General features: G+C 36.8%; 1 protein-coding gene across 1 annotated transcript in view; it reads right to left on the bottom strand.

Annotated features, from left to right (window-relative positions):
* The window catches only part of dlg2 (discs, large homolog 2 (Drosophila)), a 320,093-nt gene that overhangs the window by 163,720 nt on the left and 130,733 nt on the right, over positions 1-25,640 (bottom strand). The window contains exons 5-6 of the mRNA XM_052115808.1: positions 21,434-21,517; positions 19,562-19,723 (exon numbers count right to left, since the gene is read on the bottom strand). Coding sequence (XP_051971768.1) covers positions 19,562-19,723; positions 21,434-21,517 — 246 coding nt within the window. The remainder of the gene's footprint in view (positions 1-19,561; positions 19,724-21,433; positions 21,518-25,640) is intronic.

Raw genomic sequence — 25,640 nt, 5'->3', positions numbered from 1 at the left:
TATATATATATATATATATATATATATATATATATATATATATATATATATATATATATATTATATTGGCAGAGACTCTGTAACTTATTGTTCATGATTCTAACTCCAACTATCAAATTCGAATGGTTATGATTTTCAACTCCCAGCTGCCAAAACTCACAGAATGCTCATGATTTCAAACTCCAACTGTCAAAACATAGGCCTACAGAATGTTTGTGATTTCAAACTCCCAACTGTCAAACCTCACATGGCACTCTTTATCTCCATCTCTTGCTCTAACCATTTATCTGTCTGTCTACCGCTGTCTGTCTGTCTATCTGTTTGTCTGTCTCGTCCTTAGGGCCAGTGAAACCTTTGAAATGCTAGCTTTTAAAGTTTAAACTTTAGTCAAAAGACTTTGTCAAGCCAATATAAAAAAAAAATCGGAAACTTTCTTACTACAATTTTTTTACTTCAACTACTACAACTTGTACAAAAACATTTGAATGATTTATTGGATAAACACATTTTTTATTTCTATAAACATTTATGACAAAATAAATCATTTTACTGCAACACCATATAATTATCTTGAATTGACATTTGCCCCATCACAAAAATATTATTTCCTTATTTCCTGCTATGAAAAAAAAAAACATTTGGTAAAAAATAAAACAGACATCACACTCAATACATCTAGATACATACAGGATAAGTCTCTCATCCATCCATATTTTTTTTTCGTGCTGGCACCACCTATGTAATGATACGTCATGTGAATGTTCGGTTTTCACTGGCTTCTAAAACCCTCAACAATTGGGGTCAATGTTAAAACTGTTTGAACTTTGAGCGATGCGATGCGTTACAACACTTGACCTTCGTGCAACACAGCATCAAGCTACAGGTGTAAAGCTGTACCTTTCTGCTTCACTCTACGGAGTTCAATGCATTGAGGGATGTGCACACAAACCATGTACAAGGCCTTAAAAGGAATATTCTGGATTCAATACAAGTTACGCTCAATTAACGACATTTGTGGTATAATACTGATTATCACAAATTAATTTGGACTTGCCCCAACTTTTCTTAAAAAAAAAAATATATATATATATATATATATATATATATATATATATATATATATATATATATATCATTTTGAACATTAAAATATTCACCTTTTCAGAAATATAGCCACAAGACATAAGCAATATGTGTGTTAACATGATTTTAGTGAGATAAAATGACTTACTAACCTTTTCTGTGAAAAATTATAGCCAATTTCACAACTTCGTTGACATGATGATATAATGTCAACAAACAAAGACCATAAAATGACTTTGAAAGTTACTATTTAATCAACTTAACAGCTCAAAAAATGCATTAGTTTTAACAGAAGGATTAACGTAAGTGCTTATATAAAATTATTAGCTTCACATTTCTGCCTTTAAACCCTCCAAAAATTGTTCACATCCACTTCCATTGTAACTGCCTCACTGTAACCAGATTTGAGCTTTTTTACAGAAAAGGAGGTACGAGTCAAAATGAATTTTTGTGGTAATCAACATTATGCCATAAATGCTGTCGATTGAGCTTAACTTGTATTAAACACAAAATATTCCTTCAGTTCTGCCTCCCTCTCAAACTGTTAACAGGAAATAGAGGGAAAGTATGAAGCTAAAAAGCCTTTAAATAAGATACTTCTCCTTAAATTGCCTTTGATCCTCTGAAATGGATGTATAGAAGGAATACTTTCTGTGCACGCTGAAATATCAACATGAAATTAGACACAATTGTGCGGATGACAGTTCAATCAAGGTCTTTTTACAAGAAGCACGGGAAGAGACCTCAGCAATCTGTCCCTTCCTGGAAAGCTCCCACTCCATGCCATATGCATTTACCTTCTAATAGCAAATCAGTTTCTCTGGAGGCCTTATTGTGTAATGGATTCTGCTTGAAATGCAACCTCCTTTGCACCACTCATTCAGTCTCACCTCTCAGGTTTTGTGCCTGTGGTGGGTAATTTGGGGTGTTAATTACAGTGTGTTATTGTGCCCTATCAGGTTTGAGAGGAAGCACTGGGAAGCCACTTTAAGATGCTAACATGCATGCGCACACGGAACTCTCCATGGTGCTGAAATGCTATCTTGTAATTCACAAAAATGATCTGTCTCAAAGGGACCTGTTAGCTCTGTATCTCTCTCTCTCTGTCAGTGACTCGCCACTTTAAACTGCACTCAAACTGAGTTATGTTTTACAAATGCACCAGCCTTCCCTAGCAATCAGCTGAACCGCAGGGAAGACACATATGCTATATTTAATCTACCAATAACTAGCTGGTAGAAGCGGTAAAATAGTTGGCTCACTGTTAAAAGTGCTGGAAAATATTTGTGAGTGTATTGTATTTATTTCGGGTGTCGCAGTCATAAATTTTCCTCCTGTTAACAGAGCTGTGAGGTGTGTACTGATGTAGCTGAGGCTTGAGTCTCCAGGTGCACTCAAGGAAATTAAAGGTGGCCGGTACTTGAACACACCAACACAAATCAGGGAGCGTGAGAGAAGAGTGGTACACAGCTGCAGTGAATGAGGCTGATAAGAGTGCTGGTGTCAGATATATACTTTCATTTATTTATTTTCTCCTTCACTGCCCAAAATTTAAAAATACAAGGGACATTTATATGGATAAATTAACACACAGCATAGACAAATTTATAACAATGACAGAACAAGAACAAATGAACATAATACTTGGAGAGGGACACACAGCAGCACTGGCTGCAAGATACGTTTTAGCGTGTCACAGCCTGAGAGACAGTGGGTGAATCTGTATTATGTGTTTTACCCCCATGTGTCACCCCAATGTTTACCACAGTGATCCTCAGTTTATGTGTGTATATTCATTTATGTGTAAGTATATGTCAGTTCTCTTCAGTTACTTAAACACTGTGGTCTACAGCAGTTCTGAACCTGTTTTATATTTATTTTTATTATTTATTTTTATATGTGTTAAATTTGTTAAACTAAATGTATAGATTAAGATGTAGTTCTGCTTTGGCAATATTGTATTGTTTACATTCATGCCAATAAAGCCCCTTTGAATTTGAATTGAATTGAATATATACAGGAAGTTAAAGAGAGAGAGAGAGAGACAGAGAGAGAGAGAGAGAGAGAGAGATTAGGACCCTAGCAGACCAAGTCCCACCAGAACATTGTATTTTAATCAGAGGGTTAGGAACAATAGATATAAATTCATAGGAGATACATTTTTAAAGCTTAAAATGAAACTTTCCAAAAAAGTCAGTTTTGGCATTAAAGCCTTTTTCTCTCTCCATGTTAAAATGCTTAATCTTATCCCAGTGTAATGTATTTATACATTTATAAGCAGGTGTTGAATTGGTTTGGAATGACATTCTGGCCACTTCAATTAAAAAAAAAGTGAAAAAATTGGTAATTTCTTTGTCAATCGATTCCATGGCATTTTTGAAGTACTCTCAGACAAAAAGGTATTAAACTGTACCATTAAAGGTTCAAACATTAAGGAGACAAAAAGGTACTCAGCAAGTACATTTATGTTCCAAAAGGAACAAAACATTAACAGTAAATGTGCATTTAAATGGTAAATAATAGGCCATTAGGGTACAATTATGGTACCAAAACGAGTTATACATTCTAACTATTGAAACAAAAACAGGCCCCCTTGTGGGTACCACCTCAGTAATTGCCCTTGTATCTTAAAAAGTAATATTTTATTTATGTATTTATTTTTTTACTCAGAGTGTATGTGTGTACTCATTAGCAGTAAGCATTAATTTAATTTCCTTTTTTTGTTTTTCTTTATTTATTTTTTATGTTTATTTTCTAGCAAACATTCAATGGGATCCATAAGTGAAAATGCTTTTATTGTCTCTTACAATACAAATATTTCCATTACTAATTAAACACATCAGTTTAATCATTTGAGTGAAAGGTTGAAAAATGTATGCTACATGTATTCTGAAATTCACGTAAACTGAGTTTTGTTTGTCCTATTTATTGTTTTATTTGAGAACGGTCTGGCTGCTGACATGCAGAAGCACTCTCAGACACATGCAGTCTCAGACACATGCGCACTGCAGACATGCACACACAGGTTAATGCATGCGCACTACCTGCAGACATTCACATGGTCTCAATGAACGGCTCACAAGTAATAATTTGATATCCATGATTGTACAGGAATCATTGCCGTAAGTATGAAATTTGTTTTGTTGCTATTCATTTACACAAGGATAACGTAAAGTAAAGGTAAGCTTTTTAAGTATTAGATAATGTTTTCATGGTGTTATCTAACAATGCTATCTTGAAATCGCTTTGTTGGTTAACTAGACAACTTACTGTATATAAACCATCTTAAGTTTAAGGATTTGTTTGAGAAGGGCCAAAGTATTACATTAGGCCAAAGTAATAGTTGATTTGTTGTTCTGCTTTTTAGCATATGTGATACTAACATTTGTGTTTAAATTTGTATTTACATTATTTTTATTTATGCATGTTGTAGATTAAATTAATCGAATGATCTACTGCCGAACAGAGCTACAAAGCCCAGGTACATAGCAGGCAATTTATTTTGTATTATACTGAATCACAAAGTAATTGTAATAATAGTTCAAACTGTGCATCGTTTATATATGTATTCTTTTTTTTCCCCATTTTGTGGTAATTTATCAAATATATATTATATATTGTTCAAAAATAGCAACTGTAAATAGCCCAAAATGTTTCATTGTTGTACATAAGTGTCATGTTTTGTTTCACATCGTATTATTTATTACTTTATCATTTAATAAAGTCATAACAATCAACTGTCTTTTGTTAAATCATTTCTGGTCTTTTTAAAATGACTGGTATTTCAGCAGTAGCAGCACTTCCTGGCTCTTCAATGTTTTAATGGTCTATTAAGCAATACATGATTTAACAAAAAGTTATTACAAAGTGATACATATGGTCTACAGTGCAGAAATACACACAGGTGTGTGGCAGCAGGGGCGTGGTCAAGCGCCCGTCGGGGAGAGGAAGTGGTAAGGGCTCTTGCACCTGAGCAAAATCATGCCTAACACTGGGTTCCCTTGTCATTCTCTCTCCCCTCTCTGGAGGTTCTGTCGCTGCTTTTATGCCGCTCTCCCCGTGCTCACTGGAAATAGAGACAGGTGTTAGACATGATTTAGCTCAGGTGCAAGCGCCCTTACCGCTTCCTCTCCCCGATGGGCACTTGACCACGCCCCCACTGCCACAAGGTGCTTTTTAAGTTTCAGGTTAATTAGATTATAATCATTTGTCTGACGTGAAACAAGTTAAATACACATCATTGCACGCATAACACAACTTTTCTAAAGCCTGAGGAATATGGAATGTGAAACGATACAAGAAAAAGTTCATTTTAAATTGCAGCAGACATGAATTATGCATGTATTTCGTCAGTATTGCATGATTTTTATTCGCACATCCTTTCACAAAGAGACATTACACACCGTAGCCCGTCAGATCTTCGATATGCCTTTATATTAGTCATCACAGTTGTACTGTAGTTAGAGGTGCAGCATGTAACAATTTTTCATGTAATATTAGCCTTTTTTTTGCCATTGTGGGAACAGCTTGTAATGCAACTTAAAAAATGAGTCCTTCCCGGACTTCCTAGGTTGCCTATTAAAACCTGTAGACTGATTTTCATGCAAAGAGAGCAGGTCGGGAGTGGGTCGACAACAAACTGCAACACTAGGTAACTAGGTAAAGGTTATCTTAGAGATGGAATCCAGCAAACGTCCGGCTCCCAGTACAACACAGACTCCAACACAAACTCAGAGTAAGCCAAAAAAACTAAAACAAAACATTTATATACTGAATTCCATTTGGCAAAGCGGGAACGTGATCAGGGTCAAGCAAAAACAGCGGCAGGGCATTTGATTCCTGTAGGGACCTTCCTTCGGTTTTGGGGATCAGGTAACCTTACATAACTGCAAATCATGTGAAATATAGTGCCATAAAGATTGATCGGTGTCATTTTAGCTAACTTGATCTTGCCTGCTAACGCTCACAAATTGCGAGCTACCTTGCTTCGTAACTTTAAAATAATTTCAACGATCTTCTCTTTATACTAAAAGTCAGGTATACAGTATAAATTTAAGCAAATACACTGCTTTCTTGATCGTAGTACTACATATGACATACAAAACATACAATAGTGCAACATAATAGTGATCTTGCTTTAGCAACAACACTGCATAAGATATTTAGGTTTTTCAGAGAATTTATTTTTCAGAGAGATTTTATAGTCAAAACAAGTGAAAAAATTTACCAGTGCTGAAGTAATCCAAAGTATTTAGAATAAGTTACTCACCTTGAGTAATTTAACTAATACGTTACAAATTACATTTTACAGCATGTATTCTGTAATGTGTAGTGCAATACATTTCCAAAGTAACCCTCCCAACCCTGCGAATAGGCCACAGTATAAGCCATTTATAAGTGTGGCTCTGTGGTGTTTTTATTTCACTCAAAACATTCACACTCTGTCAAGAGTATTTTCATCATAAAAGTTTAACAAATATGCCTAAAATGTTGTATTATAAATGGGCAACTTTTTTTCCCATCTCAGAGGCTTGACTGTTAAATCCTTCACTTTGATTCTCCAAAAATGTACCTTCAGAGATTTATGAAAGAAACAAAGGGTATGGAATTAAAAAAGGGTAAGTAAATGATAAAATAATTTTCTTATTTCGGGTGACTATTTTGGTGGATTACTTTTTTCTTTGTACTGCACACACACACACAAACACACACACAAACACACACACACACACACACACACACACACACACACACACACACACACACACACACACACACACACACACAAATCTTACAAAGAGAGGGGATAATTTAATAATTTTGTTTGTAAAATCTATGACATCTTCATATCTTAAGGGAGAAAAAATATGCAGACTGTCATATAAGGAGCTGAGCAGAACCAACTCTGCTCTCTGCCAGGTCTTGGAGGTCTCCAACACCCAGAGTAAAACCTACTTCACGATCTCTCTGTCGTGTAGCACTTGCAGAGCAGATCAACTCTGTTAGAGCTACTTACACTCATTAGAGATACAATGTGAAGGTGAAGGTCACACACACACACAAACAATAACAATGTCAGAGACAAGCGTGGGTCTGATTATTAAAAACATTTCAGTAGGGTGCATCTGTTACCAGGCAACTGCCAAGATCTGCCTGCATTCATGGGATTTAAAAATGAAAACAGATGTTAAGATGGGAAGACACAATAACAAGTGTCTATTCAACATCTGAGACTAATCCTAATCAATAGAGTACAGGTGAGGCTTCGTAGGGAATGTAACAAATAGTGTGAAAAAGTCATATATATCTATAATCAACGTTTCAGCTTTAATACATTACCAAAACTCTTTTCATCATTTATTTGGCCCAAGCAAAAACATTTCACAACCAATGAATGGATATTTGACCACAAAAATGATGTTTGCACCCTTACATTGACCATTATGACTTTCTTTCTTTTGTGGAACACAAAATCTCACCTTCTGTGTTTCATGCAAGAAAGTCATATGGGTTTGGAACAACATGAGGTGGAACAACGTGAGTAAATGATGACAGAATTTTCAGTTTTGGGTGAACTATCCCTTTAAGGAACTTACTTTCAAAACTCTTTTTTGGAAGCCTTTGTTGGCTTGCTTGTATAACAGGGGAGAAGGATGCATTTCAAACAGTCCGTAAGGGCTGATCAGAACGCCTAGATATTTTCTCTTTTATAATCCCCAGTCTCCTTAAACTGCAATTAAGGAGACAGTTTAGTATTCACATCACTGTGTTTGCTTTGGTTAAGAATGACCTTCCCCATCATCTGTGTGAGGAAGACATACAGAGAGAGAGAGAGAGAGAGAGAGAGAGAGCGAGAGAGAGAGAGAGAAGGACATATATATATATATATTTTACACCGATCAGCCACAACATTAAAACCTCCTGCCTAATATTGTGTTGGTCCCCCTCATGCTGCCAAAACAGCACCAACCCGCATCTCAGAATAGCATTCTGAGATTCTATTCTTCTCACCACAACTCGTTATACGAGTTACCGTAGACTTTGTCAGTTTGAAAAAGTCTGGCCATTCTCTGTTGACCTCTCTCATCAACAAGACATTTCCATCCACAGAACCTCCGCTCACTGGATGATTTTTGCTTTTTGCACCATTCTGAGTAAATTCTAGAGACTGTTGTGTGAGAAAATCACAGGAGATCAGCAGTTACAGAAATAATAAAACCAGCCCATCAGCAATCATGCCATAGTACAAATCACTGAGATCCCAGTTTTTCCACATTCTGATGGTTGATGTGAACATTAACTGAAGCTCCTGACCCATATCTGCATGATTTTATGCACTGCTGCCACACAATTGGCTGATTAGATAATCGCATGGATGATTGTTGGTGCCAAATGGGCTGGTTTGTGTATTTCTGTAACTGCTGATCTCCTGGGATTTTCACACACAGCAGTCTCTAGAATTTACTCAGAATGGTGCAAAAAACAAAAAACATCCGGTGAGTTGCAGTTCTGTGGACGGAAATGCCTCCTTGATGAGAGAGGTCAACAGGAAATGGTTCGAACTGACAAAGTCTATGGTAACTCAGATAACCACTCTGTACAACTGTGGTGAGAAAAATAGAATCTCACAATGCTATTCTGAGATGCGGGTTGGTGCTGTTTTGGCGGCATGAAGAGGATCTACACAATATTAAGCATTTGGTTTTAATGTTGTGGCTGATTGGTGTGTGTGTGTGTGTGTGTATATATATATATATATATATATATATATATATATATATATATATATATATATATACAATATATCAACATAATATAATTCAATCCTAAAATTCTAATATATATATATATATATATATATATATATATATATATATATATATATATATATATATATATATATATATATAAACACCAAAAAGAAAGACAGATGGCTAACAGGTGTGACTATCTCTACATGTTGTTCTCCAAACATCTGGAAGTGCTCTATTTATTCACTCATGGATTTCCAATTCAAAAGATGAGTCTGTTTAGATGCCTGATAAACAACAACTATCCATCTGTAAGATGAACCTTTTAAGGATCCATGTCACCATTCTCACTCTATGAATCAGTCTCTTCTGAATATGATGTGGATGATGGAAAATAAAATTCCTAATAAGGGTTCGGTATTTGAACAAACCTCTAACCCTATAAATATTTTTTATCAGAAAAAATAAAAAATAAATGATAGTGTAAAAATGATACACTGTACCTTTAAGCAGCTGTTGACAATAGGCAAAACGTGCTTCTCATGCGCTACTTGTCATGCCTCTGAATGTACATTCAGCAAATAAAAAAATAGTTTATTGGCAAAACAGCTATTGTTCCACCATATGTAACTCTCTAAATACTCTTCGTAAGCAAAATCTTTTATCTCTTGATTGTGTGTCTAGGTGTGTATGCTTTTGGAATCTCACGAGTCTTGACTCTTAAAACCCCCTCAAAACACAGAGACTTTAAACAGAGTAATAAGTTCATCTCCTTTTTTTTTTTTTTTTTTTAAAAGACCTTGGGGACAATTTCATTAAGCTCGTGCCTCGGGCCAGACATCAGCGCTTTAGTTAAAGTGATGTGACAAAAATGAAAAGACCTGAAAACAATTAGTATGCTAATGTGGCAAATTCAGGCTCCTTGACTTCATGTTACATGCTTTGAGAAAATAATGCCTATCTGTGGTAGCTATTATGTCCTTGTTAAGGTGCAACCGTGGCAAACAGCGCCACACATACTGAATGTGAACTGAGACGTGACAGTTGTGAGAAGCAGGTAAGTAACAAATAACTAAATTAATACAGTTTCTAGAGGAAATGTGAGTCATGCTTGCTCATGCAAAACACACAGCCATAATGCTAAGAGTGTTGGGGATACAAAGACGTTCTGAATAATTCTTTAGCATTTTGCTAAGCAGTTGCTAGGAAGTTAGGGTGGTTGCTTAGTAGTACAAACTAAAGGAGCCCACCCTCTTTTCCATTATAGCCATTAACATTTACAGTCTGTCTCTTCTGGGAAAACGGACAAAAAATATGGATGACTCATCTTCTACTACACAAATTTTAGTCCAATCCAATGCTCTCTAGAATGAGAATGTCCCTCCTCCTAAAATGACTAGCAAGAACCAAAACCATGGCTTGTGGCTGTGACATAACTTGCCAATAGAGCACAATAATCTGGTTTCATAAGTTAAAAAAAATCCTTATTTTTTTCCATAGAGGAATTAATTATTAATAACAACTCATATGCCTTTAATGATAGACCTACCACGAGCTTTGAGGTTGTTAATAAGGTAAGGTAAGGTATATGCTTCCACCGAAGCCATCAGTTTGCATTAAGTTATCTTTTTTTTTATTGTGTTTAAAGGAATATTCCTGGTTCAATACAAGTTAAGCTCAATCGATAGCATTGGTGGCATAATATTGATTATCACAAAAATTATTTTGACTTGCCCCTACTTTTCTTTAAAAAAGCAAAAATCGAGGTTACAATGAGACACAAACAATGGAAGTGAATTTGGCTAATCTGTTAATTTTAAAATACTCACTGTTTCAAAAGTATAGCCACAAGATGTAAACAATATGTGTATTAATATGATTTCAGTGTAATAAAATCGCTTACTAACCTTTTCTGTGTAAAGATCTAGCCAATTGTACAACTTCATTCCCATGACAATGTAAGGTCAGAAAACCCTAAAACGACTGTAAAAATGACAATTTAAACAAATGTACAGATCAAATAATACAAGAGTTTTAACATAAGAATGAATGTAAATGCTTTTATAAAATTATAAGCTTCACATTTCTGCCTTTAAACTCTCCAAAAATTGGCGACATTCACTTTCATTGTAAGTGCCTCACTGTAAGGAGGGACGAGTCTAAATAATTTTATTATGGTATTCAGCGTTTTGCCACAAATACTGTTGATTGAGTTAAATTGTATTTTACCAAGAATATTCCTTTAATTGAGTAATTTCTGGTGTAGAACAACACTAGCCTTGATCCTGAAAGGAGACGATCCACCATCAAATAATTGTGGCAAACAAATTGCACCAAAAAAGCTCTGCAATGACCGGCCACTTCCAAGACACACTGTAAAGGACGTAATTGATTGGGTCTCCCTACACTCTCAAACTATCTGAATATAATCAGAACATACTTTAAATCAATAGTTTTATTTTTTCCCCATTGTTTTTAATTTGACTGCATCATTTGTAATACTTCATTGTAGTTCATTCCCTCATGAAAGACTTAAGAGTACATAGCCTTTTACCTTTGTCTTTTTGTCTGGTTTTCAAATACTTTTATACATCAAATCAAAGTTGGTTGGTTTGACAGTGTTGGATTGTCAAACAGAGCTGGTTGGTTTGGTTCATGACTTAGGCTACGTCTAAATTAATCCAGATACATTCGAAAACGCCGTTTTCGTTTCAAAACGCTCTCGTCCACACTAACGTTTTCAAGTGTTTTCCAAAAGTTGTTCGTCCACACTGAAACATATGAAAATGCTTAAATTGTGTCGCTACGCATGCGGAAAATCCCCGCTGCATGTATGGTCTGAAACATAATTGTCCTCGTTCTGTCACTAGACACCAATTCAGAGTAAATGAAGGCATGCAATGTGAAGGTTGTACAAAGTGACATCTATTTTTTAAGGCACAACAGCGCCGCTATAACACAGTTTTGATTTGTTTTGATTTGATAGATCACATGACTAAAAATGCGTGATCATTTTCCAAAGCATCCGTTTTCACAGTCCACATTACAACGTGAAAACGGCGTTTTCAAATTTATCCACTTTGGAGTGCGTTTTCAAAAATCTCAGTTTTCGCGGACAAAAACGCCATCTCTATGTGAACGGAAGGCCAAAACGGAGAGAAACAGATACATTTTTAGTGTGGACTAGGCCTTAGAATTCTTTTAGTAAGGATTTTAGGAAATCCCTTTGAAAGAAATGAATGGGAAATATAATTTCTGAACTGAAATGGCTAAAAACAATGGGTGGAGACTGTTGCGCTCTGTTGAAAAAGGGAAATATCCCGAACAAACTTCCTGTTTCAATAGGAAATACATCAACACAGGAAAGATTTCATCAAGCATTTTATGATAATTCTAATCCCTAACCCTATATCAGCAATTGCAAAATGACGTTTGCCTTAACAAGTACCACTAAAAACAATTTAGGATTCTTCTTCCTGTTGACAACTGGTATAAATGATATGCATATAACAGTAATAAATCTGTGATTAATTTATGTATTTAGGGCTTTCTGCACCACTCCTTTCCTTTTTCTTTTTTCCTTTTTTTTTTTATTCCCATTCCTCCTCCCTTCCTCTTTTCTTTATTTTTCAAGGTAATTGTCTGATCTCTAATTCCACCCAAGGCTTGTCTCCCAGGCAATCAGCCCCAGTCCTTCACTCTGACCTGGGCACAGAAAGAGCCCTGACTCTGAAGTAATCATTTCTCCAGGGAGCACAGATAACCAAACAATCACCATTAACCCTCAGCCTTTGCTGTCTCTCCCTCCTTTTCTGAAATGTGCTCTCTCAGATGAAAAGAGCTCTCCAATCACACTGATTCTGCTAATAAATATCATGTGTCCCCCATGCTGAGCTGTGCTCATTAAAACCACAGATGTTTGCTTGCAGACTCCACTGTTGGACAGCTAATATCTGAAATAAAAGGCACATGTCCTTTCTCGGCTTTACGAAACTCAATAATGCAGCATGAGGATCAATATCATGCCATCCAACTGTCAAACCTCTAAGTCGGTCTTCTGCAGTCGTACAATTAGTGCATTGTGTGAAAACAGCTTTTCAGTAGGAGGCACCAAGGCCAAAGACAGACAACAGGTGTACAAGCTGATTCACAATGCTTAGCCCTGCAATGACTCAGCGAGAGAATAATGGAGCCACATTTCTCGCTCACCTTTTGGCATAAAAGACCAACACTCACTCTCCCGAGCCATTAGGGGATGGCAAGGCTGGAAATTACACACAGGGAAAGTCAATAGTGATTTAATCAACAAGTTTGGCTGTTAAATAAAGTGCATCAAGACTGAGAGCTCCTGCGAGTCTTGCATTGTCAGGCTTTTGGTGCAATACATGCACCAAAATTTGCATTTTTGTTGTTCTGAAGATTAACTTATATTTCAGTCAGTCCAGAGATGTGACAGATCTACATGTAGAAGCTGTAGCTCTTTTTTAGTAGAGCATCCCTTGCTAGAGTGTGGAGACTTGGAGAGGAGAGCTGTCATGGTGAAGGTCTACTGAGGTTGCAGTATAAGCACAATTGATAGACTGAAGAGGAGGAGAGGATCGGTGAAGTGTGTTTAAGTGTGTGCATGTTTACTTGTGTGTGGGTGCACTTAAGAGGACCAGGAAGGCCTGATGTGTGACATAAACTATACCTGCCATAGAGACTGTGTACTGCAACTGAATGCTAATGCAAGACCAACTGGATCTTTCAGAAACACTGCAAATAAGCACAAGTTCATACATACAGTGTATGTTTACCTTATGCACTGCAACACATTTTATACTTTACTTAATCAGAAATGTCTTTTTTTCCAGTAAAAATTTTCCTAACCACAAAAAATCAATGTGACAGTGAGGCACTTACAATGGAAGTGAATGTAGCCAATTATTTTTTCTTTTCAAAACAATAGCCACAAGACGTAAATATCATCATGATTTTAGTGAGATAAAATTACTTACTAACTGACGATGTAATGTAAACAAACCCTAAAACCACTGTAAAACCACTATAAAAGTATGATTTAAACAACTTTACAGCTCAAATAATACATGAGTTTTAGCATAAGAATGAATATAAGTTATTTTATAAAATGATAAGCTTTACATTTCTGCTTTTAAACCCTGGCCACACTCACTTCCATTGTAAGTGCCTCACTGTAACCTCCATGTTTGCACTTTATTTTTCTACTTTTTTTAAGAAAAGGATGGACAATACAAAACATATTTTTTGTGGTAATCAACATTACGCTTTTCAAGCATAAACCTCACTAGATTTTGTTGAGTTCTCTGAAAGTAAGACTTCATATCTTATGTTAGTTTGCTTCCCAAGTAAATGTGCCTTGTTTTAAGGATGTTTAGATATTTCTACTGGAAAACAAGACCAAAAATTGACCAAAGAAATCATGATTTATCTTATTTTTTTTTTATTTGTTTTTGTCCAAATTAGGTCATAACAAAGAAGCCATTGTTTACTTTTTTAATAGATATTTTTGTATAATATACATTACATTATATATATATATATATATATATATACATATACACACAGTGCATCCGGAAAGTATTCACTGCGCTTCACTTTTTCCACATTTTATTTATATTTTATTATTTTCCTAGAAATTCTACAAACAATACCCCATAATGACAACGTGAAAGAAGTTTATTTGAAATCTTTGCAAATAAAGTATTTACAGCATTTGCTCAATACTTTGTTGAAGCACCTTTGGCACCAATTACAGCCATCATACACAGAAGTCTTTTTGTGTATGATGCTACAAGCTTGGCACACCTATTTTTGGGCAGTTTCTCCCATTCTTTTTTGCAGGACCTCTCAAGCTCCATCATGTTGGATGGAGAGCTTCGGTGCACAGCCATTTCACTCGGGTTCAAGTCTGGGCTCTGGCTGGGCCACTCAAGGACATTCATTGTCCCGTAGCCACTCCTTTGTTATCTTGGCTGTGTGCTTAGGGTCGTTGTCCTGTTGGAAGATGAACCTTCACCCCAGTCTGAGGTCCAGAGCGCTCTGGAGCAGGTTTTCATCAAGGATGTCTCTGTACATTGCTGCATTCATCTTTCCCTCAATCCTGACTAGTCTCCCAGTTCCTGCTGCTGAAAAACATCCTCACAGCATGATGTTGCCACCACCATGCTTCACTGTAGGGATGGTATTGGCCAGGTGATGAGCGGTGCCTGGTTTCCTCCAGACATGATGCTTGCCATTCAGGCCAAAGTGTTCAATCTCTGTTTCATCAGACCAGAGAATTTTGTTTATCATGGTCTGAGAGTCCTTCAGGTGCCTTTTACTGAGGAGTGGCTTCCGTTGACCACTCTACCAAACAGGCCTGATTGGTGGAGTGCTGCAGAGATGTTTGTTCTTCTGAGAGATTCTCCTCTCTCCACAGGGAAAGGCTGGAGCTCTGTCAGAGTGACCATCAGGTTCTTGGTAACCTCCCTGACTAAGGCCCTTCTCCCCCGATCGCTCAGTATGGCAGGGCGGCCAGCTCTAGGAAGAGTCCTGGTGGTTCCAAACTTCTTCCATTTGCGGATGATGCAGGACACTGTGCTCATTGGGATCTTCAATGCTGCCGAATTTTTTCTGTACCCGTCCCCAGATCTGTGCCTTGATACAATCCTATATTGGAGGTCTACAGACAATTCCTTGGACTTCATGGCTTGGTTTGTGCTCTGACATGCACTGTTAACTGTGGGACCTTATATAGACAGGTGTGTGATTTTCCATATCATGTCCAATCAACATGAATTTACCACAGGTGGACTCCAATCAACAGGATGCACCTGAGCTCAGTTTTGGATGTCATGGCAAAGGCTTTTTATTTTTAATAAATTTGCAAAGATTTCAAAAAACTTCTTTCACATTGTCATTATGAGGTATTGTTTGTAGAATTTTGAGGAAAATAATGAATTTAATCAATTTTGGAATAAGGCTATAACGTAACAAAATGTGGAAAAAGTGAAGCGCTGTGAATACTTTCCAGATGCACTGTATGTATGTATATATATATATATATAATTTTAAATGTAGTTAACCCAAAAATTGTAATACTCATTTACCCACTCTCATGCCATTCCAGATGTGTATGACTTGTTTTCTTCCACAGAAACAAAAATATTTGTATGAATATCTCAGCTATGAAGGTCCATTCAATGTGAATGTTGGCCAGAACTTTAAAGCTCTAAAAAGCACATAAAGGATAGAATTAATCCATATGACTCCAGTGGAATATTCTACATCTTCAGAAGTCAAATGATAGGCGTGGGTGAGAAACAGATCAACAATTAAGTCCTTTTTTACTATAAATCTCCATGTCCAACCAGTAGGTGGCAAATGAATTGATAAAAACAAAAGAAGATGAATGCGAAAATGAAAGAGAAAGTTGAGATTTGTAGTAAAAAATTATTTAAAGTATATACATTTATTAAGTATATAAATATTGATCTGTTTCTCACCCACACCTATAAAATTGCTTCAGAAGACACAGATATAAACACTGGAATCTATGGATTACTTTTATGCTGCCTTTATATACTTTTTGGAACTTCAAAGTTTCGGTCACCATTTACTTTCATTGTATGGCCCTACAGAGCTGAGATATTCTTCAAAAAATCTTTGTTTGTGTTCTGCAGAAGAAAAAAAGTCATTCACATCTGGGATGGCATGAGGGTGAGTAAATGATGAGACAATTTTCATTTTTGGGTGAACAATTCCTTTAAACTATATACTGTATATATCTATCTATCTATCTATCTATCTATATATATATATCTATATATATGGTATAAATATACAGTATAAATAAATGAAATATATATATTAAAATAAAGACCTCTTTTATTAATATTATATACTGTTTTAAAACTTTATTTTAATATTACGCTTATTTTAATATATCTTTCTCTTCAGAAGACATCATCGGATGTTCCCAAAAAAGTAAAACGAAGAAAACCCCCCACACACAGAGAGCATACACACTATGAACCTCAAATGAAATAAAAAGATCATCAAAATATCAGCAGCAACATATTCACCCAAAAACAAACATCAATTGTAAAATAATCAAAAGGAAGAACACAAATTGATTATATTTGTGTGAACCATCTTTTGAAAATAAATGTGATTTCACTTCACAAATGGCTTTCTTCAAAGGGATGATCCAGCAGTCTGTAATAACAGACTCTCTGAAGAATTTCATGCGGATATCACAACAGTGTCTGAACATTGGCACAAACACGGCGTGCAATGTTCCTCAGTACAGATTAACCACCACAACAACAATGACAACACCAAAACAAAAGGGGGAAATTATACATTAAAAATAAAAGTCACAAACTTGCCAGGTAGTTTGCAGCGGTCACCCCAGGGTATGTTAGATCAAACCGGGTAACCAGCGCAGGCTGCAGACGAGAAAATACAAAACAGTGTGACCAGAAAGTCGGCTACACTTGGGAGAGAGAAGAGAGACAGGGAGAGAGAGAGGATGAAGAGCCGGGAAGAAATAGACATGGCTGGATGAGTATGCAGGTATGGGGCTTTTATTTTAAGGTTATTTTGTCTTTAACCCTCTATGGCGATCGTCCAACCTACCCTTTCACATTTTAAAAAGCTAAACTACTTTTAACACACCTTGACAATAAGACACTAATGTTGTGAGATGGTGGGAAAAATGAAGACATAACAGCCAAATGCATTCGCCTGATGCATATGAACCTTGATTAACAATTGGTGCAGACAGAATGTACAGAATGTGGCCTGCGTGGCCCCTGACAGTGTTTTCACTTGTTTTATTGTAAAACATGTTACTTGTTTAAAGGATACTTAAAACTGAAAAACAAGACAAAAATATATATTTTGCAGAGTGTGTTAAAATGACAAGAAAGCCTAACTGACTATATGGAACGGGATGTAAGAGGAACAGATTTGTGGTCTGATTGACTGATTGAATTTTTCAATACAGCTTCATTAGGCAAGACTTTTACAGGACAATTTCTTTAGTCATACAGCAGGGGCGGACTGGCCATCGGGAGAACCGGGACTTTTCCCAAAGAGCTGGCCTTGGAACAGTGCAGAATGGGTCGCGATAAGCAGAAATGGGCTGCCGCGTTATGTAGGGGCCACAAAATTTTGCCGCGACATGCCGAAGGGGGCAGCGATATATAGAAAAGGAAAGTGGCCCACCAACTTTGGCCCAGTTTCTATGTAAAATCCCAGGCCGATTTTTCTTCCCAGTCCGCACCAGTCCTAGAGTCAAATTAAACGTTTGCTCAAAGACTTTTGCTCAAAGTTCTGCTTTCAAAACTCACGTCTCTAGGATGTTGTAAAAGGTTGTTCCTGAACAGCTATGCGACTATGAGAAATGCCTGTTGGCAAAACAGAAAGATTTAGGTCTTAAAAAGCTGTCTGCCCAAGAGATGAAAGTCCAAATTACTGAGCACTTCAGACAGTTCTGTACAGTCTGGAATTAAACAGATACACTTCCTTTAGATCAAATAAAAGCACAGAGCTTTTGAATCATCTGCAGACAATCAGAAGAGGCGTAGGCTGTTATTGTGTCTCAGGTGGGAGTGTGACTCCATCAGAACCATATCTGATCACAGAAATACATGAACAATTTTGATAGAAAATAGCTATCAATTCTGGAACAAAAACATTTCTCTATTTTCAATAATGAAATGTGAAAATGCAGTGTTTGAAACCTTGATTTCTGAGATTGATTTCCTAAATGTAATATGTTTTACATATAATTTTATGTGGTTGACTATATTGTTAAACTAACAAAGTAATTCAGTTAATACAGTTATTTTAATATCATCAGAGCATGTAACCCTCATTCTCAGAGTTAGTCTGCTTTAAACTAAACGAATGAGCTCCATCTAGTGTTAGAAAGTCACATTACAACATCATCTATGATAAAAAACCATCTTGCGTCTGCACAGTGATACTTAAATTGTGCACAATAGTACTTATATAGTAGTTATGCACAAGAGTAACTCTATACCGAATCTAATCAAATGAAGCCAAATAGTTTTTTATAAAGACATTAGTTTTAACAGAAGGACATATAAATACATATGATTAGGTGTATAAACATCATCTGAGCATGGGAGATGTACTAGACTAGGTGATTGTCTAAAGGCAAAGAGAGACAAGGGCCAGATAAGGGTTTAAACATTATTTTAGACCTGTTTACAATGTTCTGAAAGCAATGATACACTGTAATGAGATGTTATTGTAGTCCATGTCAAAAAGCTAAAAATACAATGATTTGTGGTTGGGTTAGGTATGTTAAATTCATGTTATAATGTTTTAACCATTATTTTGTATGATGAATGAGCATGTATTAATTCACACACTGTGACTAGATAATACTGTAACCAGGGCTGTGAGAAGTCTTCATCACAGCCTAGAACTACAGCTATAATGAACACTAACCCAGCACATACACTAATGCACACTAATACTATTTGCCTCATAACTCTTTCAAAACATGATTCTATTTAGATCATTTTAAACTAATTAGAGTGAATGCGGAAATGAGAACGTGAAATGGAAAAACAGACACTCATAATCGGCCAACCAAACAAAGACACAGGAGAGAGGAGGAGAGAGAAATGTGTAGTGGGCCACCGGGTTGGCATGGCATTTATTAGAGGATCCCAGAAAGGGCGACTTACCTTAAGCGGCGAAATGTGAGAGTGGGAAACATAGCCGTGCACATTCTCAATCTCTGAGAGGTTCTTCTCTGACACGTGTACCAGCTCCGGTGCCCGAACCTCATTGGTAAGACGTGGGAAACCGTGTTCGGGAGGAGGGGAATCGTCATCCTGATACCGGTACTATATTGAGAAAAGGAGGAGGAAGAGAAGAGGAAAAGGAGAGTAAAGCAGAGTAAAGTAAATGTAAAAGAGGCAAAGAGAAACTCCACAATCCATTGCTGTGAACGATGCCAAAATGTGGAACAACCTCAGATGAATGACCAGCTTAGACCAGTAAACAAATGTCCATGCTGATTCAAGCTGGTTATTTCTGGTTTGATGCTGGTCTAGTTGGTGGACCAGCATAGCCAACACAAAATGTTGCCCAACCAGCTTATATATACTTTATATATAAACGAGTGTCCAGTTGCAATATTTTTTTGTGGTAATCAACAATGCCACAAATGCTGTCTATGGAGCCTTACTTAATATTAATCTGGAACGTTCCTTAAAGAGTTAGTTAACCCAAAAATGAAAAGTCTCTCATCATTTACTCACCCTCATGCCGTCCAAGATGTGTATGACTTTCTTTCATCTGCTGAACACAAAAATATTTTTTTGAAGAATTTCTCAGCTCTGTAGGTCCATGCAATGAAAGTAAATGGTGAACGAAACTTTGAAACATTTTCAAAGGAAACATTTTGAAGCTCCAAAATCTACATAAGGGCAACATAAAAGTACTTTGGTAGTTAAATCCATATCATCAGAAGCGATGTGTGGGTGGGACACAGATCAATATTGAAGTCTTCTTTTTTTTACTATAAAATCTCCTCCCTGCTCAGTCAATCTCCACTTCACTTTCCCATTCTTCTTCTTCTTCTGTTTTTGATGATTCACATTGTTTGTACACATCACCCCTTACTGGGCAGAGAGGATCATTTATGAAAAAAAATCACTTAACAATTTACCTGTTTCTCACCCACACCTTTCATATCAAGTCTCAGGATTATGGTAAATCATATGGATTACTTTTATGCTCCCTTTGTGTCGATTTTGTAGCTTCAAAGTTTTAGTCACCATTCACTTGCACTGTATGGACCTACAGAGCTAAAATAGTTTTCAAAAAATTGTAATTTCTGTTCTGTAGAAGAAAGAAAGTCATACACATCTGGAATGTCATGAGGGTTAGTAAATCATGAGGGAATTTTCTTTTTTAGGTGAACTATTCCTTTAAGGAAGCTTGATAAGTGCACCATTTTACCAGCATCCAAATCTGCGACCAGCAAAAAACTAAATTTGATGGTGATAAGTCTTGCTGGTATTTTGCTTTGACTATCAGTCTATGAGATTGTGCACTCTTGAGATGAACAAGCCGACGATAGCAATCTTCCATAACTCCTTATTTATTGCAGAGAATGTAGCTGAGAATGGTTGAAAGCATGATGAAGGATGCATAATGGAGATGTTAAGAGATATTTCTGTTTTCTCTGAGTGGCTAGTGACATCTCTGAGCAGATTTACCCCCTCCCTCAAACCTCATGCATATGCAATAACAACATAAATCAAAGTGCTGATGCTGACATGCTTTGGTATAGAGAAAGATTATTTTAAATAGTTTGCTTTTAAAAGCAACAAATGCTTGGCATGGACAGCATGTCCACCTCAGGTCTCTGTGCATGCATGTGATCTGCGCATGACTAATGAAACGCTTCATGGTCATCTGTTTCAGCTGAGCATGTGATGGTCTGAACACAACAGTGGAAAATGCATAAAATGCAGCATGGTGCGATGCATCACAGTGGATGTAAAGAGAGGATTTGGTACGGCAGGGCCCCTGTCTTTCTGTCTCACCCAGGGGGAGCTCATCAGGGCTGGGTTCATACATGCTGGAGAATGGCTTTGCTGCTGGGGGCCCTGTACTGCCGGAGGCCTGTTCTGCAAACACACACATATAGGAGTCCAACTGTGACCAACCAATCCCAGTCATTTAAGCTGAATAATAAAAATTGTAGTCATTCACAAGCCACACACTGATTCATGTCAAGGGAAGAAGCATCGATATAATGTATGACCGACAAAAAAAGCACAAGACATACAAACATACACATAAACACAGAGTTGAAAGAGTTGAAAGAGAACAATATTGTTCTCAAATTTAATTTGGAGGCATCAGCCATCACCCTGGTTTGAAATGGCAAATGGGAGACTGACCAAGCTTCAAAATTCTACCAACCCCCCTAAATATTCTACAAAGTAAATACAAAAAAAAAAAGAATCGTCAAGTGCCATAATAATTAGAACAGAATAAGGTTCATCCTGGCAAAGAGATGTAAAAAAAAAGTGGCTTGCTTAACCGATACTTAAACCGTGACAGCTCTGTAAAAACAGCAAGCTAGTGGTTGCAAAACAGCTAAGAAAGAGATGAAATAAAAGATTAAAAGGAAACCATTTAGCTGAGCCGCTGTACACAATTGAAGATAGTGATTCTGTCTCCCAGGTCAATTTGAATTTTTCAGCAATTATGCCTAAATCTCAGCATGTCAGGCATACTGTACATCATTACACCATGAAATTAAGAAACCTTCTCCATGTGGAGGGTAATCATATTTCAGGAGCTCAGACTTCGTGAGCCCACATGCAAAGAACTTCAAGGCTTTAATTCTCTAAAGATATGATTTCCCACACAGCACAGATTAATTATCCTACACCTGACTAACATTACGCTCCTATGTGGAAACACTCTCTAATGCTGCCTTGAGTTAATTCACCTTATCTTAAAGGAATATTTCACAAAAATAGGAAGATTTGGCCATTATTTACTCATGGTACTCATGCTGTTCCAAAATATACAGTTATTTTTTTCAGTGTAACACAGTGGGAGAAATTATGACGGATCTTTATGCAGGTCTTTTCCATTTTACAATTAAGATCCCCAGCTGCCTAAGCACCAACAAGAACATAAAAACAACATAAAAAGCAGCATAACAGTAGTCCATATGCTAGTCTGTATTCAGACAATTTTGTGTTTTTTCAATTTTATTTATGGTTGTTTTTCAGTCCTGTTTTTGGTCCTTGTATGGAGTTTGAAAACCAAGATCACTTGTAACTGTTGTGCTGCTTGAAGATTCTTCAACTGAAGAATTTGCCACTGAAAAATTTGCAGCATACAGAACTGCATGTGGGTGAGTACAGTAATGCTGTGTTCACGTTGAGTCGGACTCACTCTAATTACGAGGTGGCAACTCGCAGAATCTACTCGGATCTGTTCACATCCAGGGACCTCAGAAGTTTTTTTGTTTCTATGACAACACTCACTACACCAAAACAGCTTTGTTGGTGATAATAGCTAAATGTTTATAATTACATTAATTCATTAATTCACCTCTATTTGTTGTTACAAAATGTTTAAGAATGCAGAAAATGCCCCAGGTAATGAGAGCATCATAAAATGGCATATCAACTTTCTTTATCAAATAACTTTAACTGTTGAGGCTACTGACATATTTACATGAGGTCAAGACTGTCAAGCCAGAGCTATCATAGAATTCCAAGTTTACAACTTAAATTACGAGTTCTTCGAAGACATGAGCCCTTTTTATAAGTTGGAATATCATAATTACAGTAATTTCGACATGACGTGAACACACCATGAATAATGACAGAATTTAATTTTCTGTCTGGAGTATTCCATTAATTCCTAAAGGAAAGAGCAGTTCTACAATCTTGGGTTGGTTGTGGACAGTCAAGAGAGGACAGCCTACTGATGAAGGCTCTATGAGAGTTCAAAGGTATTCTAAGGAAACTGTGGACTGCCAAGTAGGTAGTCAGCTGGCTGTCTTGTCGCTGCCATATGTCAGGCAGTTTATTTGAGGGAAGAGGTCTCAAGAGACTTCGAACCACAGAATGAAAGTTAAGCTGACAATACACACACACTACAGTCACACTATTATCTGCAATGATTCCAATAAAAGTTATTCAGGCAATACAGATCTGATCCGATTCTAATCTAAACTTTGTTTTAGGCCATTACAGCATAGAGGTGTCCTCTGTTCCAGAACCAAGTGAGCTGCCCACTTTGGCCATATTTATATGCATCGTAGATACACTTTAAACACATAGTCTGTTTCCAAACAGAAGGCCTGCAACATAATTGAGAGCATCCCATATCAGTTAGAAAATAATATATTATTTAGTAAGACTGAATCAACTTAAGGGATGACTAAAAGAAGAGTTCACTCAAAAATTACAATTCTGTCATAATTTACCCATATGCCTTTCTTGGAACAAACGTGAGGGTGAGTAAATGTAGACAGAACTTTCATTTTTGATTGAAATATAATTTTAATAAGATTACACCAATGAAAATGCATTTTAAGGGTTAGATGAAGTATCTATGTTGTGGACTAGTTGTCAGCTTTATTGTTTAGCTAATGAGTTTAAGTATACTCAGTCATTTACATAGAATTACTGCTTTTATTGTATGGGAAGGCAGAGATAAATGCAGTAAATGTAGAGTAATAACTGATGGGAGAGTAAAAGGTTCTCCCCAGGGTTTCCACCCAACAGCAGGTCGTGAACATGGCTCACCTTGATTTAAAAGCTGCTATTGTCTCCATCTCTCGAATGCTGTAATCATCTCTTTCATCCCTGACTTTTTCTTTCTGCACTGTTATTACCTGTAATTACCCACCCCAGACTAATAGCAGGTCTCATATTCCATGACTGAGAATGGAGGGGAAATATCCTCCATATAAAATGCACACTCACATCATCACTCTCGAAACATCAGCAACATTGCAAATCAGTGGGGCTCCCCAGCAAACCAAGAAAACGGGCCATTTACTTTGTTTTCAATTGTTTTTCAATGTAAACATGCACTAGAATAGTCTTTGACAGTTGTAATGCATCTTGAGTTATTTAGAACCTGTGCCAAGTTAAAACCCATCTTGAGACACCTGCGTTCTGTTCTACTTGTTGCGCTTTTCGTAAGCATGCTTTTGGTCAAAACCCAAAAGCCCAAAAGACTGTTTCTAGAATCTTTACATTCTGTCATGGCAATCAGTGTGCATCTTGTTGTCTGTGCACTCTGCACGAGAATCAACAATCAACATTCAAGCAACAAAAACAGAAAGAAACAGAAAGCTTAGACCAGCACTAACCAGCATAAACCAACATAGATTAACACAAAAATCATGTTGGTCTAAGCAGGTATTTCTAGAAGGTTACTTTTAAACTTATTTGTGCAAAATTCCACATCCTGTGTAGTAATTCTAAGATGCTTCTAAAAGCTTTCCAATGGATTATCTTCCAAGGAAGGTTAAAGTGGGCATTTGAGCATTAGTAATCGCGGGTGGTTTTGACAGGATGTTTTCCAGCGTTCAACCTCTTTTTCCTTTTGTTGCTTCCTCTTCCCCACCCCAGACCTCTATGGACATCCATCATACTGTTTGAAGATTACAGGCTTTGCAAGCAAAACTGCAGCAATGATTCTTAAAGAAAACTAGAAGAGTATTTGTAAGCCACAGCTAATCTGCTTGTTGTTGCAGACAGAACAAGGACATAAAGAGGAAGTAATGAAGAAATCTTAAAACAAAAAGATTCAAATACGCTCTCAAGAGGCAAGTCAGTGGATAAACAAACGTGTTAGTGGCTACAGAGACAGTGATGGGTGACAATGACTAAATTAAAGTAAAAAGAAGAGAAAAGGGGAAAGAGAAAGAGAAGGGCATGGTATTGTAGCAAGTCACAATACCCTGATCATGAAATAGAGATGTGCTAGAAACCTCAGGTAGTAATGACAGCGAAGAAAGCCATTGTGTATACATGTACAGGTATACGTGTGTACATGACTCTGACAGCACTTAAGCAGCAATGAATGAGTTACAGTTCATTAAAAGAATATTCCAGGTTCAATACAAGTTAAGCTCAATCGACAGCATAGGAGTCACGTGGGACCGATTATGTGGACAAGTATGTTACAACAAAGGGGCAACCTTCATAAACTTAGTCATTACTGTTTGTTTTCAGGCTAGAGATGTATGTGGCAAATAATAATAAA

The sequence above is a fragment of the Xyrauchen texanus genome, chromosome 43 (assembly GCF_025860055.1).
Source record: "Xyrauchen texanus isolate HMW12.3.18 chromosome 43, RBS_HiC_50CHRs, whole genome shotgun sequence".
In the NCBI taxonomy this organism is placed as follows: Eukaryota; Metazoa; Chordata; class Actinopteri; order Cypriniformes; family Catostomidae; genus Xyrauchen; species Xyrauchen texanus.
This window is presented reverse-complemented; position numbering and strand designations above follow the sequence as displayed.